Raw genomic sequence first — 14,950 nt, forward strand, 5'->3', positions numbered from 1 at the left:
TTTCTTCATTTGGAACATATTCTTCTGTCTCATTTCCCCAATTCTTTGTTGTTTACTTCTATGTGTTAGGTAGGTCAGTTATGTTTCCTGATCTTATAGAAGTGGTTTTATGTAGGAGACATTCTATGGGGCCCAGCAGCACACCCCTCTGGTCACCAGAACTATATGCTTTAGTGGTAGCCCTGATGTAGGCTGAATACACATTTCTGTTTTGGTGGGGCTGACTACTGTGAGTGTGCTGGTCAGTGGGGCTGGGACCTCGCCAAGTTGGCTGTGAGGCTGCTCTTTAGGTGGTGGTTGTGTGGCCCAATGGGTATGGGGCTTCTGCAGCCCATTGGAGGACAGGGCTGGGTTCTGTATAGCTATCTGCATGAATCAGGTGGGTTCTTTGCTGGTGCCAACCTGTCTCACAGTGGGGCCAAGTTAAACAACTTTAAATACAAAGTTAAAACAAATTTATACAAACTACCAAAGCTTCCCTAAGACAAATAGGTAACATGAATACACCTATATCAATGAAAGAAATTGAATTTGTTATTTAAAAACCTTCCCACAGAGAAAACTTTAGACCAAGAGTATTTCACCAGTGAATTCTATGATATATTTTTAAAATAAATTACACCATTTCTAAACTCTTTCAGAAAATTGAAGGGGCTGCGGGACACTTCCTAATTTATTCTATGAGACCAGCATTATGTGATACCACAACCAAGAATAAATAACACATTACAAGAATATAAAACTGCATACCAATATCTCTTATAAACAAATATTTAAAACTTATAAAGAAAGTTTTAGTAAACCAGATCCAAATATATATAAAAAGGAAAATATATCATGACCAAGTGGAACTTATCTTAAGAATGAAAGAGTGATTTACAATAGAAAGTCAATCAATGTAATTCACCTTATTAGAAAATGACAAAAGAAAAACTATATGATCACCTCAATAGGTGCATAAAAGCATTTGACAAAATCCAATATACACAGTTGATTTTAAAAATCAGCAAATTAAGAATAAAAGAGAACTTTCTCAACTTAAGAAGGAATCTTTATGAAAAACCTTAAGATAGCATTGTATAATGGTAAAAGACTATTTAGTCTACTCAGATTTAATGTAATGATTGCTGTTTTTGGTTAAACTTACCATTTGATATTTGTTTTCTATTAACACCATTTGTTCCTTTGTTTCTTTCTTCCCTTTCTTGCTTAAAATAAAGAACAAGATGAGAATGTTTACCCACACCACTTCTATTCAACATTGTACTGACAGTTCTAACTGGTGCAGTGAGTTAAGAAACAAGTAAAAGGAATCTGTATTGAAAAGGAAAGTGTCTTTATTCAAGCATTATTAGATGTAGAAAAGCTTATGAAATCTATTTTTCAAAAAGCTATCAGGGCTAATAAGTGTGTTTACCAGATTGCAGTATACACAATCAATGTATAAAAATCAATTACATTTTTATATGAAATATAACAAGTTAATTTTGTATATGAAATATATAAACATATAAATGAACAATTATAAATTGAAATTTTTAAAAATACTGTTTAAAATAGATTCAAAAGTATTAAATACTTAGGGGTAAATCTGACAAAAGATGTGCAAATATATACACTTAAAAACTATATACATTATTGAGCGAAGTGAAAGACTTACCTGGGGAGATGTATCATGTTCATAGGTGGAAAAAACTCAATATTGTTAAAATGTCAATTCTTGAGAAATGCAGCACAACTTCAATTAAAATCCTAGTGGGCTTTTATAGAAATTGAGAAGTTGATTCTAAAAGTCATTTGGCAATCCAGGGTAGAACAAAAAACTTACCTAGAAATAAATGCAGAAATGGAATGCAGAATATTTTAAAATTTTTAGATCCTTCCTAAACTTATCTATAGATAAGTTTATCTTATCTATAGATTGATGCAATGTTCCTTTGTGGAAATCAGAAAATGATTCTAAAAGGTATATGATGGAGTAAAGGGCTGAGGGTTAGGAGGAGGTTGGGGCAAAGGATTTCTTCTACCATGTATCAAAATTTATTATAAAGCTATAGTAATTAAGACATTATAAAATATTTATAGCTGCCTTTTTTCACTTACTTCCACATCTCGCCAACCTTTAGTGTGTCCAGTCATTATTATTTAAACTCTTTTAGCAGGTGTGAAGTGATATTTCATTTGGTTTTATTTATATATAATAATATAGCTGCACTAGCTTTCTTATGTTTCATGCTTATATGATGTAAGTTTTTCTATTATTTTACTATCAACCTGTCTGTGACTTTATATTTCTTGTAAACTGCATATAGGGTCTTGCTTTTTCTCCAGTGTGACAATATCTGCCTTCAAATTTTAATAGCTAGTTCACTTAAGTTTAATATAACTATTGCTAAGGTTGGGGTTAAGTCTGCCATCTTGGCATTTGTTTTCTATTAATGCCTCTTTTTCTTCGTTCCTTTGTTTCTTGTCTTCTTCTGGATGAATCATGTATTTTCAGTATTTCTATGTTGTCTCCTATATTGATTTCTTTTTAATTCAAAATTATTTTTTAGTAGTTGTACGTGACTTTACAATAATCATCTTTAATTTATCAGAACTAAATTTAAAGAAAATTTACTTCACAACAGTGTAAAAACCTTATAACAATACAACTCCATCTATACCCCACCCATCCTTTGTACTCTGGTCTCATATTTATTTCTAAATATGCTATAAATCCCAAAATACCATGTTAATATTTTTGCTTTAAAAAGTCAATTGTGATAAAGATATATAGATATAAACTGATAGCAAAATAAGTTTTTTATATATACCTTCCCGTGTGCACTTTATTTCTGTCTGTACATCCAGTGTTCCTCCTGGTTTCATTTCCCTTCAACCTGAAGAACGTCTTTAAAATTTCTTGTATTGCATGTTCTCTCAACATTTGTCGGTATCAAAGTGTCCTTATTTTTTTCCTTCAGTTTTGAAGGACATTTTCCACCGAATACAGAATTATAGGATGACAGGTGGTTTTTGTTGTTTTTCAATTGTTTTAAAAGCAATTTATAAAGACACCATTCTGTTATCTTATGGCTTTCATCATTTTTGGTAAGAAGTGAGTCATTATTCATGTCACTGTTCTCAAATATATAATGTGTCTTTTTACTTGTTGCTGCTTTAGAGTTTTCCTTTTATCTTTGGTTTTCAGCACTTTTATTATGTGCCTAAGTGTAATTTCCTTTGTATTTATCCTGTTTGAGGTTCAGTTGAACTTCTTGGATTTCTGGGATTATGTCTTTCATTAATTTTTGGTGTTCTTGGACATTATTTCTTCAAATACTTCTTCAGCATTATTCTCTTTTTCCTCTTCTTCTTGGATTCCAAAAACATATATATGAGACCAGTTAATATAGTCCCACAGATCTCAGATGACCAGTTAATTTTTTTTCAACTCTGCTTTTTTTCTTTGTATTTCAGTTTGATTACATGCTATTAACCTCTCTTCAAATTCACTGCTCTTTTCCTCTGCTTTTCTCAGTTTACTCTTAAATCCATCTAATAATTTCTTTATTCCTGGTATCATATTTTTAATTTCTAGCATTTCCATTCTGTTTTTTTATCATTTATGTATCTTAGCTGTAATTCCCCATCTCTGCATTCTTTTTGCTCATATTTCCACTAGATATTCAGTGTTTTATCATAGCTATTTTCTTTTTTGCCATGCCTGGTATCTTAGCACTGACAGGATTCCAGAGATCTCTTCATATTTCACAACTGAATCACCAGCTTTCCAAACCCTAGAAGAGCCATCTCTGCTCCATAGTCTAGCTGCCAGCTTTTTTCTTAATCACTGAAGATTTCTCTTTCCTCTCTCATCAGTCCCTGGATTTTCTTGCCTTGGGAGATCTCTATCTCTCTCTCCTGATTCCCTGACCCCAATTTAGCCTGGATACTGCTTTATACTTTCAGTAAAGGCCACACATATCTCAGAGGGAGAGTTTTTCTCAGCTCTCTTATCCTACTCCCTGTCTATGGTAGCTGAGCATCCAGAATGCTGATGGATTTCTCTCAACTTTCCTACTTTGCTGCCTTGCTGCCTGACCCTTCCCCATCTTCAAGAGGTTACTGCTTTATATTTGGGAGAGACCCTGACTGCATCAGAGGGATTACTCAGCTTTCCTGCTTTGCCCCAAGACCTTGGCTTACTATACCCAAGCACTAATTGAAGATCTATAGGAAAGAGTTTTGGGTGGGTGAGATCTAATTCCATGGCTGGGGCTAATTGGAATTCCCATCTATCGTGTTTATGACAAATTCCCCTTCTCATCCCTCTGCCAAGAATAGTGAGAATAGCTGTGTCTTTTCTATAAAGGGCTTATCGTTTTGTTTCTAATCTATTTCCCTTTTGAGAATTGTTTCACACTCATTTTTAGCAACAGAAGTTCTAAGCTTTACATTGAATCTTCGTTTGGTAAAATGTCTTTTTACCCCAAATGGTCTCTTTTTTTAAATTATCAGTTCGATTTCTGTCTACATTCTGTTTGAGTATAGACTAAATATTTGTACATTAAATAAATGTACAAATTTATTTAGGGAGACAAGATGTGCACAAAAGACTCCTGTTGATTGTCATGGACAGAGAAGCTACACTTTAAGTAAAAATCTTTAAGAATTAGAAACAGTTGGGGAGGGGAGACAGGGGGAAAGGGAGACCTTGACTCCCTAAATGAAATTACTCCCACTGAATTTCAAACATAGTAGTCTGTGCATGGCCTTCCTCTGTAACAGTGTCCATAAAATGGTAGTATTTTTTTCTCTCAGGTTTTAAGTTCTCTCTTCTCTTTAGCCAAGGAAGTTTGAATTCCAAAAATAATGTTTGAAGTATCCTTATAATTTTTTTCCTTCTTGGTTATTTATTTTAAATATAGCAGTGTGTACATGTCAATCCCAAACTCCCTAACTATCCCTCCCCTCTATGCTTCCCCTCTGGTAACCATAAGTTTGTTCTCTAAATCTGTGAGTCTGTTTCTGTTTTGTAAATAAGTTCATTTGTATCTTTTTTTTCAGATTCCGCATATAAGCAATATCATATGATATTTTCTCTTTCTCTGACTTACTTCACTCAGTATGACAACCTCTAGGTCCATTCGTATTGCTGCCAATGGCATTATTTCATTCTTTTTAATGGCTGAGTAATATTCCATTGTACATATGTACTACATCTTCTTTATCCATTTCTCTGTCTATGTAAGTGTCCTTATATCATTTTGTTTTGTTTTTTGTTTTTCTGGTACATGGACCTCTCACTGTTGTGGCCTCTCCCGTTGCAGAGCACAGGCTCTGGATGCGCAGGCTTAGTGGTCATGGCTCATGGGTCCAGCCGCTCCGCAGCATGTGGGATCTTCCTGGACCGGGGCACGAACCCGTGGCCCCTGCATCGGCAGGTGGACTCTCAACCACTGCACCACTAGGGAAGCCCGTGTCCTTATATCTTGACCTCAGTAAACATCAGGGTCAAAGGGGCACTTCTGGCCAGAGTGGATAAACACATAAGAAAAGAGAAGGTTTATGATCTTTGAGGATTTAAAAGGGAATTAAGAATAATTATTTCTACTGATAGAAAAAGTATATAAAATAATAAAATCACTGGAATAATTTATTTTTATGTTTGCGTGTAATATATTTTCATGTAATATATTTCTAGGTCTGAAGTATTAGTCAGAAATATAATAAAAATTAAATCTTAGTAGTTACTGTTTTATTTTTAAATGTAGCAAATTAGAAGATGGGAACTGCTAACACTGTCCATAAAATCAAAGATTGTCTAATTATTTTCAATTTTGTCACAGAATAAAGGAAGAAGAAGCAGCATGGCAATCTGGACAGAAAATGAGGTTTATCTTGGATATGCTTTGCTTAAATTTGTTAAAATAATAACTACTGAAGAACTGAAAGAAGTTCTAAATATGTCATCAGCTGCTACTCTGACTATACACAATGTTGAGTATACAGGACACCCTTTGGAACTTGCCTTGTTACTAAATTACTGCATTACATGTAACATCATCAAAACGATTTACCTAGTGATATACAATGAAGATACAAAACAGTGGGTATTCCAAGACTTTGCATTAGATGTCACTACTGACACTTTTTTAATTCCAAATTTTATATATTCAGCACTGCCAGAATTAATACTATGGGACAAACATAGGATCTACTATTATTATCATAATTTCACAGATACTGGAGTTTTACAAACACCTACGGAATTTGGAAATCTATCAAGATTATCACATAACAGCACTATTCATGATGTTTTTATGGGTAAGGTATTCTCATTTTGCAAAAATTATTCTAGATTTCATAATAGATATCTGCCTTATGAAGATGTAATAATTTTAATGTATTAATATATGGTGCTTTTGATAAAGGTGCTGTTTTACCACTTTTAAAATTCTATTAATCTTTAAAATTCTATTAATGTTAAGTAGGATCTCACAAAGCAAAATGGCAAACTCAGATTCTTTTTTCAGAGGTTCATTTTGGTCAATCAGCAGATACCTATGGAACTTACATATGCATTTTCAGTGTATGTGTTGTTGTATTCATTTCCTAGGGCTCCCATAACAAAGTACCACAAAATGGTACAAACTTAAAGCAGCAGAAATTTATTGTCTCAGTTCTAAAGGTTAGAAGTGTTGGCAGGGCCATACTCCCTCTGAAAGCTAGGGAATCTTTCCTAGCTTCTAGTCACTTGCTGGCAAACCTTTTCATTCCTTGGCTTGCAGCTGCATCATTCCAATTGCTGCATTTGTCATCACATAGAATTCTTGTGGCTTCACGTGTCATCTTGTTATAAGGACATCAGGGCCAACCCTATTCCAGTATGACCTCATCTTAAATAATTATATCTATAATGACCCTATTTCCAAATATTGTCACATTCTGAAGTAGTATTTGGAGTTAGAAGTTCAACATATCTTTTTTGAGGGGACACAATTCAATTAATCTATAACAGGTGTTGTAGAGTTAAATAGATCTGTTTTCAAGTCCATGAACATGTCATTTAACATTTCCAAGCCTCAGTTTTCTAATCTAGAATATAGGACTGTCATGTTGATTAGATAAGGGATTGTATATAAAATGCTTAGAATAATACTTGGCAAGTGGTAAACCTTCAATTAATAGTAGTTATTCTTCATGTTATTATTCCTGAGGCAGTGTACTAAACATTATAGGAAATGCAAAGAAATAGAAAGTTTAATCCTCAAGGAATCTTGTTAGGAGATAAATTAACCATGAAATTTAAAGTAGATATCACTGTAATTTGTAATTAGTCTTTCTTGACCCCATATCATTCTTCAACTCTCAACCATCCAGTTTTGCTGCTCCCCTTTACAACAAAACTCCAAGGAAGTATTGCCTAGTTTTACTTTTTCCTCTTTCCTCTCATTCTCTCTTGAATCCACTCTAATCAAATTTTCTCAGAAACTGCCCTTATCAAGCTTTTCAATGACTTCCGCTTTGCTAATCCAGTGGCCAATTTTCAGTCATCTTTCATGATCTGGCAGCAGCATTTGAAATAATTCAACATGGCCTTTTTCTTGAAACACTTTTTTTTCACTGAATTTTAGGATATCACTTTTTTGTTCTTCCTCCTACTTCACTAGCTATTCCTCCTCAGCCTCTTTTCCATTCTCATCTTCTTAATTCCTAAATGGAGAAGTACCTCAGGGTTTGGTTTTCAGACATCTTCTGAACTCTATTTACATTCATTCTTTGCCCTCCAGCCATGATAATTAGCCTGAACTCCAAACTACTATTTCCTACTACCTTCTTGATACCTTCACTTGGATGACTAGTGGGCATCTCAGACTAACATATCCATAACTGAATCCTTGTTTCCCTCACCCACACTTCAACCTGCTTCATCCCTAGCCCTCCCCTATCGAGTAAACAGCACTTCTTTTCTCCATGCCACAAACCATGACCTCATCCTTGAATCCTCCCCTTTAACATCCCACAAACAAGCCATTATCAAATCCTGTTGGCTATATCTAAAAAATGTATCTAATATCTAACCTTTTTCCACCATTCCCACTCCAGTTCAAGCCCCTATCCTCTCTAGCTCATACATACAAGAGATTTTTAAGTGGTCTCTCACTTTTTATCCTTGCGTCCCCATCCCTAACCACAGTCCACCTAGCAGCCAGAGTGAGCCTTTGAAAATATATGCAAAATCATATTATTCCTCTGCTTAAAACACTCATTTGCTTCTTATATCACTCAGAATAAAATCTAAAACCTTTAACATCACCTGAAAAACAATATGTGATCTGGCCCAGGACTCTGATGTCATCTCCTATCCCTCGACCCTTTGTTCAGTGTTACTTAGCCATACTGACCTCTTTGCTATTCCTTGGATATCTACTGTTCCCCTGGATATCTACTGCCAAGAATATTCCTCACTTTGATATCTACATAACTCTTATACTTAATTCAGGTTTAAGTCCAAATGTCACCTTATCAGAGAGCTCTTCCCTGACCCTGACCTAACTCCCCTGCTCTGTACCTTACATTTCTTTATTTTGTTCACAGCACTTATCATCACCTAACAAATTATATGTATACTTATTTGTTAGCTGAATCTTCCACCAAAAAAATGTTCTGCATGACTTCATTATATTTGCTGCTTTACCCACAATACCTAGAACAGTATATAATACGTACTTTTTGGAATAAATAATTGAAAAATATTCATTGAGCACCACTATTTGTGAGGCATTCTGCTAGGGGTTGGAGATATAGTGGTAATTTGAACACAATTCCCACCCTCCCAGAGTTTACAAGATTACATAGGATAAAGACAAGTTAACATGCAAATAAAGCAACATGTTTAATTCTATGGTAGAGAAAATATAGGGTGCTATGGAAACACACAGATTGAGTACCTTACCCAAATTGGGAGACATGGAAGTAGGGAAGGCTACCTTGAGTTAGGGAAGTGGTATCTAAACTGAGATCTGCTGAATAAGCCGGGGTTAGACAGTGAAGACAATAGATGGGATTGGTGTGCCCAGTGACCCAGAGACAGAGATGACAAGATACTTCCCAGAACTTGAAACATGATAAACTGCTGAAACAGAGTTCTGCAGAGAGAGAAGGGATGAGTCTCTTCTGGAGAAATAGAGTCCAGATTATTAAAGACTTCAAAAGTTGTATGAAGAAATTGGACCTTCTTCTAAGGCCTCTAGGGAGTTCTAAAGAGTTTTAAGCAAGAGAGAAGCAGGATATTTGTGTTTCTGTTTTTTGTTTTTTTGAGTTTTTTTGGGGTTTTTTGTGTGTGTGGTACGCGGGCCTCTCACTGTTGTGGTCTCTCCCATTGCGGAGCACAGGCTCCGGACGCACAGGCCCAGCGGCCATGGCTCATGGGTCCAGCTGCTCTGTGGCATGTGGGACCTTCCCAGACCGGGGCACGAACCCATGTCCCCTGCATCGGCAGGCAGACTCTCAACCACTGCACCATCAGGGAAGCCCGGATATTTGTGTTTTTAAAAGACCATAGTGAAAAGAAGATAAGATCAGAATGAAAAATTGGGGATAGATTTTAGAGGACCTTAAAGTTTGAATATTGTACTGAAAGCCATTCAGAAATGCTGAAATAAAAAGTTTAAACAGTTTATAAGTATATGAGATATGAAGTTAAAGGTCCTCAGCCTTCACTATTTCCATTTCTCAGATAACCCACTATTAACAAGTTCCTGTGAATTTATCCAGACATTTTTATAAGCAAATTCAAAATATAACAGGTGAAATCAGATAAGATGACAGAGTAGAAGGACCTGAACTCACCTACTCTCACAAGCACACCAAAATTACAACTATTTACAGAACGACTATTGATGAAAAAGACCAGAACCTGCCAGAAAAGATCTACAACTAAAGATATAAAGGAGGAACCACAATGAGACAGGTAGGAGGGACAGAGTCACAGTATACTCAAGTCCCATGTCTCTGGGCAGCCCACAAACAGGAGAGTAAATATAATTGCAGAGGTTCTCCCCAAGGAGTGAGCAGTCTGAACCCCACATTGTGTTCCCCAGCACCAGATGATTACTCCCCAGAACATTTGGGTTTGAAGGCCAGTGGGGCTTACTTTCAGGAGTCCTGGAGAGTCGTGGGAAATAGAGACTCAGAGAATGTCACATGCTCCAGGACGCAGAGCAGAAGTTGTAATTTGAAAGGATCCTGGGTCAGACCTACCTGCTAATCTTGGAGAGTCTCCTGGAGAGGCAAGAGGAAAATGAAGCTCATGCTGGGGACACAGACACTGGCCACAGCCATTTTTGAGAGCTCTTATACCACATGGACCCTGGTGCTGGCAAGCATCATTTTGGAATTCTCCCTCTAGTTTATTAGCTTCAGGATCCCACCCTGCCCCTGCCCAACAGCCTGTAGCCACCACTACTGAGATGCCTTGGGCCAAGCAACTAACTAGGTGGGGACACAGCCCTGCCCACCAGCAGACAGGCTGCCTTAAGACTCCCAGAGCCCACAACCACTCCTGGACACAGCCCTGCCCATCAGAAGGCCCAGGACCTGGACCCACACACCACAGCTCAAGCACTAAACCTGGAGCCCAGAAGGCCTTGTAGCCAGAGACCCCAGGATGCAACTATACCACCAGTGAGCAGGCACCAGCCACCAGAAAGCCTGCTCTAGCCTTGGGACCAGCTTCACCCACCAGAGGGCAGACACTAGCCCCAGGACAACCACAGCCCACAACCTGGGGACCCAGTGGACCAGCACCAACCTTGTGACCAGCTGGAACCTGAACCTACATTCTGGACCCAACATCCAGCTGTGTCAGGAACTGGACCCACCCATCAGCAATCTGAAATCAGCTCTGGGGCCCCTGGGCCCTGCAGCCAGACCTGAGGACCCAGTTCTGCCCAATAATAAGCTGGCATTGGCCCCAAGACCTGGGTTCACCCACCAGTGGACAGGCATCAATCCCAGGATCTCCTGGACCCTAACCCCACCCACCAGTGAACAAGCACTAACACTGCGGACCCCTGGGGTTCTGCAGCCCACCACCTCATGATACAGTTCCACCAACCAGTAGCTGGCAGCCTCCTTAAAAGGCAATGAAAACACCATGATCCAAAACCTACGGGATGCGGCAAAAGCGGTTCAAACAGGGAAGTTTATAGCTATACAAGCCTACCTCAAGAAACAAAAAAATTCTCAAACTATCTGTCCTTACACCTAAAGGAACTAGAGAAAGAAGAACAAATAAAACCCAAAGTTAACAGAAGGAAAGAAATCATAAATGTCAAAGCAGAAATAAATGAAATAAAAAGGAAGAAAACAATAGCAAAGATCAATAAAACTAAAAGCTGGTTCTTTGAGAAGATAAAATTGATAAACCATTAGCCAGACTCATCAAGGAAAAGAGGGAGAGGACTCAAATCAATAAAATTAGACATGAAAAAGGAGAAGTTACAACAGACACTGCAGAAATACAAAGCATCCTAAGAGACTACTACAAGCAACTCTATGCCAATAAAATGGACAACCTGGAAGAAATGGACAAATTCTTAGAAAGGTATAACCTTCCAAGACTGAAACAGGAAGAAAGAGAAAATATGAACAGAAAAATCACAAGTAATGAAATTGAAACTGTGATTTAAAATCTTTGAACAAGAAAAGTCCAGGACCAGATGTCTTCACAGGTGAATTCTATCAAACATTTAGAGAAGAGTTAACACCCATCCTTCTCAAACTCTTCCAAAAAATTGCAGAGGAAGGAACACTCCCAAACTCATTCTATGAGGCCCCTGTCACCCTGATACCAAAACCAGACAAAGATACTACAAAATAAAGAAAATTACAGACCAATATCACTGACAAATATAGATGCAAAAATCCTCAACAAAATACTAGCAAACAGAATCCAACAACACATTAAAAGAATCATACACCATGATTATGTGGAATTTATCCCAGGGATGCAAGCATTCTTCAATATAGGAAAATCAATCAATGTGATACACCATATTAACAAATTGAAGAGGAAAAATCATATGATCATCTCAGTAGATGCAGAAAAAGCTTTTGACAAAATTCAACAACGATTTATGATAAAAAATCTCCAGAAAGTGGGCATAGAGGGAACCTGCCTCAACATAATAAAGGCCATATATGACAAACCCACAGCAAACATCATTCTCAATGGTGAAAAACTGAAAGCATTTCCTCTAAGATCAGGAACAAGACAAGGATATCCACTCTCACCACTATTATTCAACAAAGTTTTGGAACTCCTAACTGTGGCAATCAGAGAAGAAGAAATAAAAGGAATACAAACTGGAAAAGAAGAAGTAAAACTGTCACTGTCTGCAGATGACATGATACTATACATGGAGAATCCTAAAGATGCCACCAGAAAACTACTAGAGCTAATCAATGAAGTAGAAAAAGTTGCAGGATACAAAATTAATGCACAGAAATCTCTTGCACTCCTCTCCAATAATAATGAAAAATGTGAAAGAGAAATTAAGGAAACACTCCCATTTACCATTGCAACAAAAAAATAAAATACCCAGGAATAAACCAACCTAGGGAGACAAAAGACCTGTATGCAGAAAACTGTAAGACACTGATGAAAGCAATTAAAGATGATACCAACAGGTGGAGAGATATACCATGTTCTTGGATTGGAAGAATCAATATTGTGAGAATGTCTATACACCCAAAGCAATCTACAGATTCAATGCAATCCCTATCAGGTTACCAATAGCATTTTTTACAGAACTAGAACAAAAATATTAAAATTTGTATGGAGACACGAAAGACCCCAAATAGCCAAAGTGGTCTTGAGGGAAAAACACGGAGCTGGAGGAATCAGACTCTCTGAGTTAAGACTATATTACAAAGTGACAGTAATCAAGACAGTACGGTACTGGCACAAAAACAGAACTATAGGTCAATGGAACAGGATAGAAAGCCCAGAGATAAACCCATGCACCTATGGTCAACTAATCTATGACAAAGGAGGCAAGGATATACAATGGAGAAAAGACAGTCTGTTCAGTAAGTGGTGCTGGGAAAACTGGACAGCTACATGTAAAAGAATGAAATTAGAACACTCCCTTACCATACACAAAAATAAACTCAAAATGGATTAGAGACCTAAATGTCAGACCGGACACTGTAAAATTCTTAGAGGAAAACATAGGAAGAACATTGTTTGACATAAATCACAGCAAGATCTTTTTTGATCCACCTCCTAGAATAATGGAAATAAAAATAAACAAATGGGACCTAATGAAACTTAAAAGGTTCTGCACAGCAAAGGAAACCATAAACAAAATGAAAAGACAACCCCACAGAATGGGAGAAAATATTTGAAGACAAAGCGACCGACAAGGAATTAATCTCCAAAATATACAAAGAGTGCATGCAGCTAAATATTTTTTTAAAAATCATAAAATGGGCAGAAGATCTAAATAGACATTTCTCCAAAGAAGACATATATATGGTGAAAAAGCACATGAAAAATTCTCAACATTGCTAATTACTAGAGAAATGCAAATCAAAACTACAATGAGGTATCACCACACACAGTCAGAATGGCCATCATCAAAAAGTCTACAAACAATAAAATCTGGGGAGGGTGTGGAGAACAGGGAACCCTCCTACACTGCTTGTGGGAATGTAAATTGGTACAACCACTATGGAGAACAGTATGGAGGTTCCTTAAAAAACTAAAAATAGAATTACCATATGATCCAGCAATCCCACTCTTGGGCATATATCCAGAAAAAACCATAATTTGAGAAAGTTAAATGCACCCCAATATTCATTGCAGCACTATTTACAATAGCCAAGTCATTAAAGCAACATAAGTGTCCATTGACAGAGGAATGGACAAAGAAGATGTGGTACATACATATAATGGAATATTACTCAGCCATAAAAAATGAAATAATTCCATTTGCAGCAACATGTGTGAACCTAGAGATTATCATACTAAGTGAAGTAAGTCAGAGAAAGACAAATATCATATGATGTCACTTTTATATGGAATCTTAAAAAGTGATACAAATGGACTTATTTACAAAACAGAAACAGACTCACAGACTTTGAAAACAAACTTATGGATATGAAAGGGAAAAGGTAATGGGAGGGGTTAAATTAGGAGTTTAGGATTAACATATACGCACTACTATATATAAAATAAATAGTCAATAAGGACCTTCTGTATAGCACATGGAACTCTACTCAATATTCTATAATAGCCTATATGGGAAAAGAATCTGAAAAAGAATGGAAATATGTATATGTATAAATAAATCACTTTGCTGCACACCTGAAACTAACACAATATTGTATATCAACTATACTCCAATATAAAATAAAAATTAAATTAAAGAAACCCCTGTGGAGAATATGCATATATATATACATATGTATATATGTACTTGTACGCTTGTACAAGTATTCCTGTAACATAGATTATTAGATATAAAATTCTTGAATCAGAGTTCTGAATACTTAAAAAGTTGATAAATCCTTAAAATTGTCAGTCTAAACTCACCCAAAAGTATTTTTAAAAATGTATATTTTTATAAAATCTATTTACTATTTACCCATAGTGTGGAAGAAAAATGTGTAATTCTCATTTTATTGCACATTTTATAATTAGATGTTTTATCTAGTTTTGTACGTTCATTGGTCATATTTTCTCTGGATTGTCAATTCATACTGTTTAGATATTTTGCACTGGATTGCTTATTTTCTTATTGATATGTTTTTTACTTATAATGTATATTATCCATTTGTCTTTGACGCATATTGCAAATATTTTCTGTGGTGTGTAATTTCTCAGTGTCTTTTTGCAGGGACTTTGACATTTACAATTTCAGTTTTTAAGTAGTCAAATTTGTTAGTATTTTTA

At 36.3% G+C, this 14,950-nt stretch overlaps 1 protein-coding gene across 1 annotated transcript in view; it reads left to right on the plus strand.

Annotated features, from left to right (window-relative positions):
• The window catches only part of CATSPERE (catsper channel auxiliary subunit epsilon), a 261,504-nt gene that overhangs the window by 150,406 nt on the left and 96,148 nt on the right, over nt 1-14,950 (plus strand). The window contains exon 10 of the mRNA XM_032606338.1: nt 5,835-6,312. Coding sequence (XP_032462229.1) covers nt 5,835-6,312 — 478 coding nt within the window. The remainder of the gene's footprint in view (nt 1-5,834; nt 6,313-14,950) is intronic.

The sequence above is a fragment of the Phocoena sinus genome, chromosome 1 (assembly GCF_008692025.1).
Source record: "Phocoena sinus isolate mPhoSin1 chromosome 1, mPhoSin1.pri, whole genome shotgun sequence".
NCBI lineage: Eukaryota > Metazoa > Chordata > Mammalia > Artiodactyla > Phocoenidae > Phocoena > Phocoena sinus.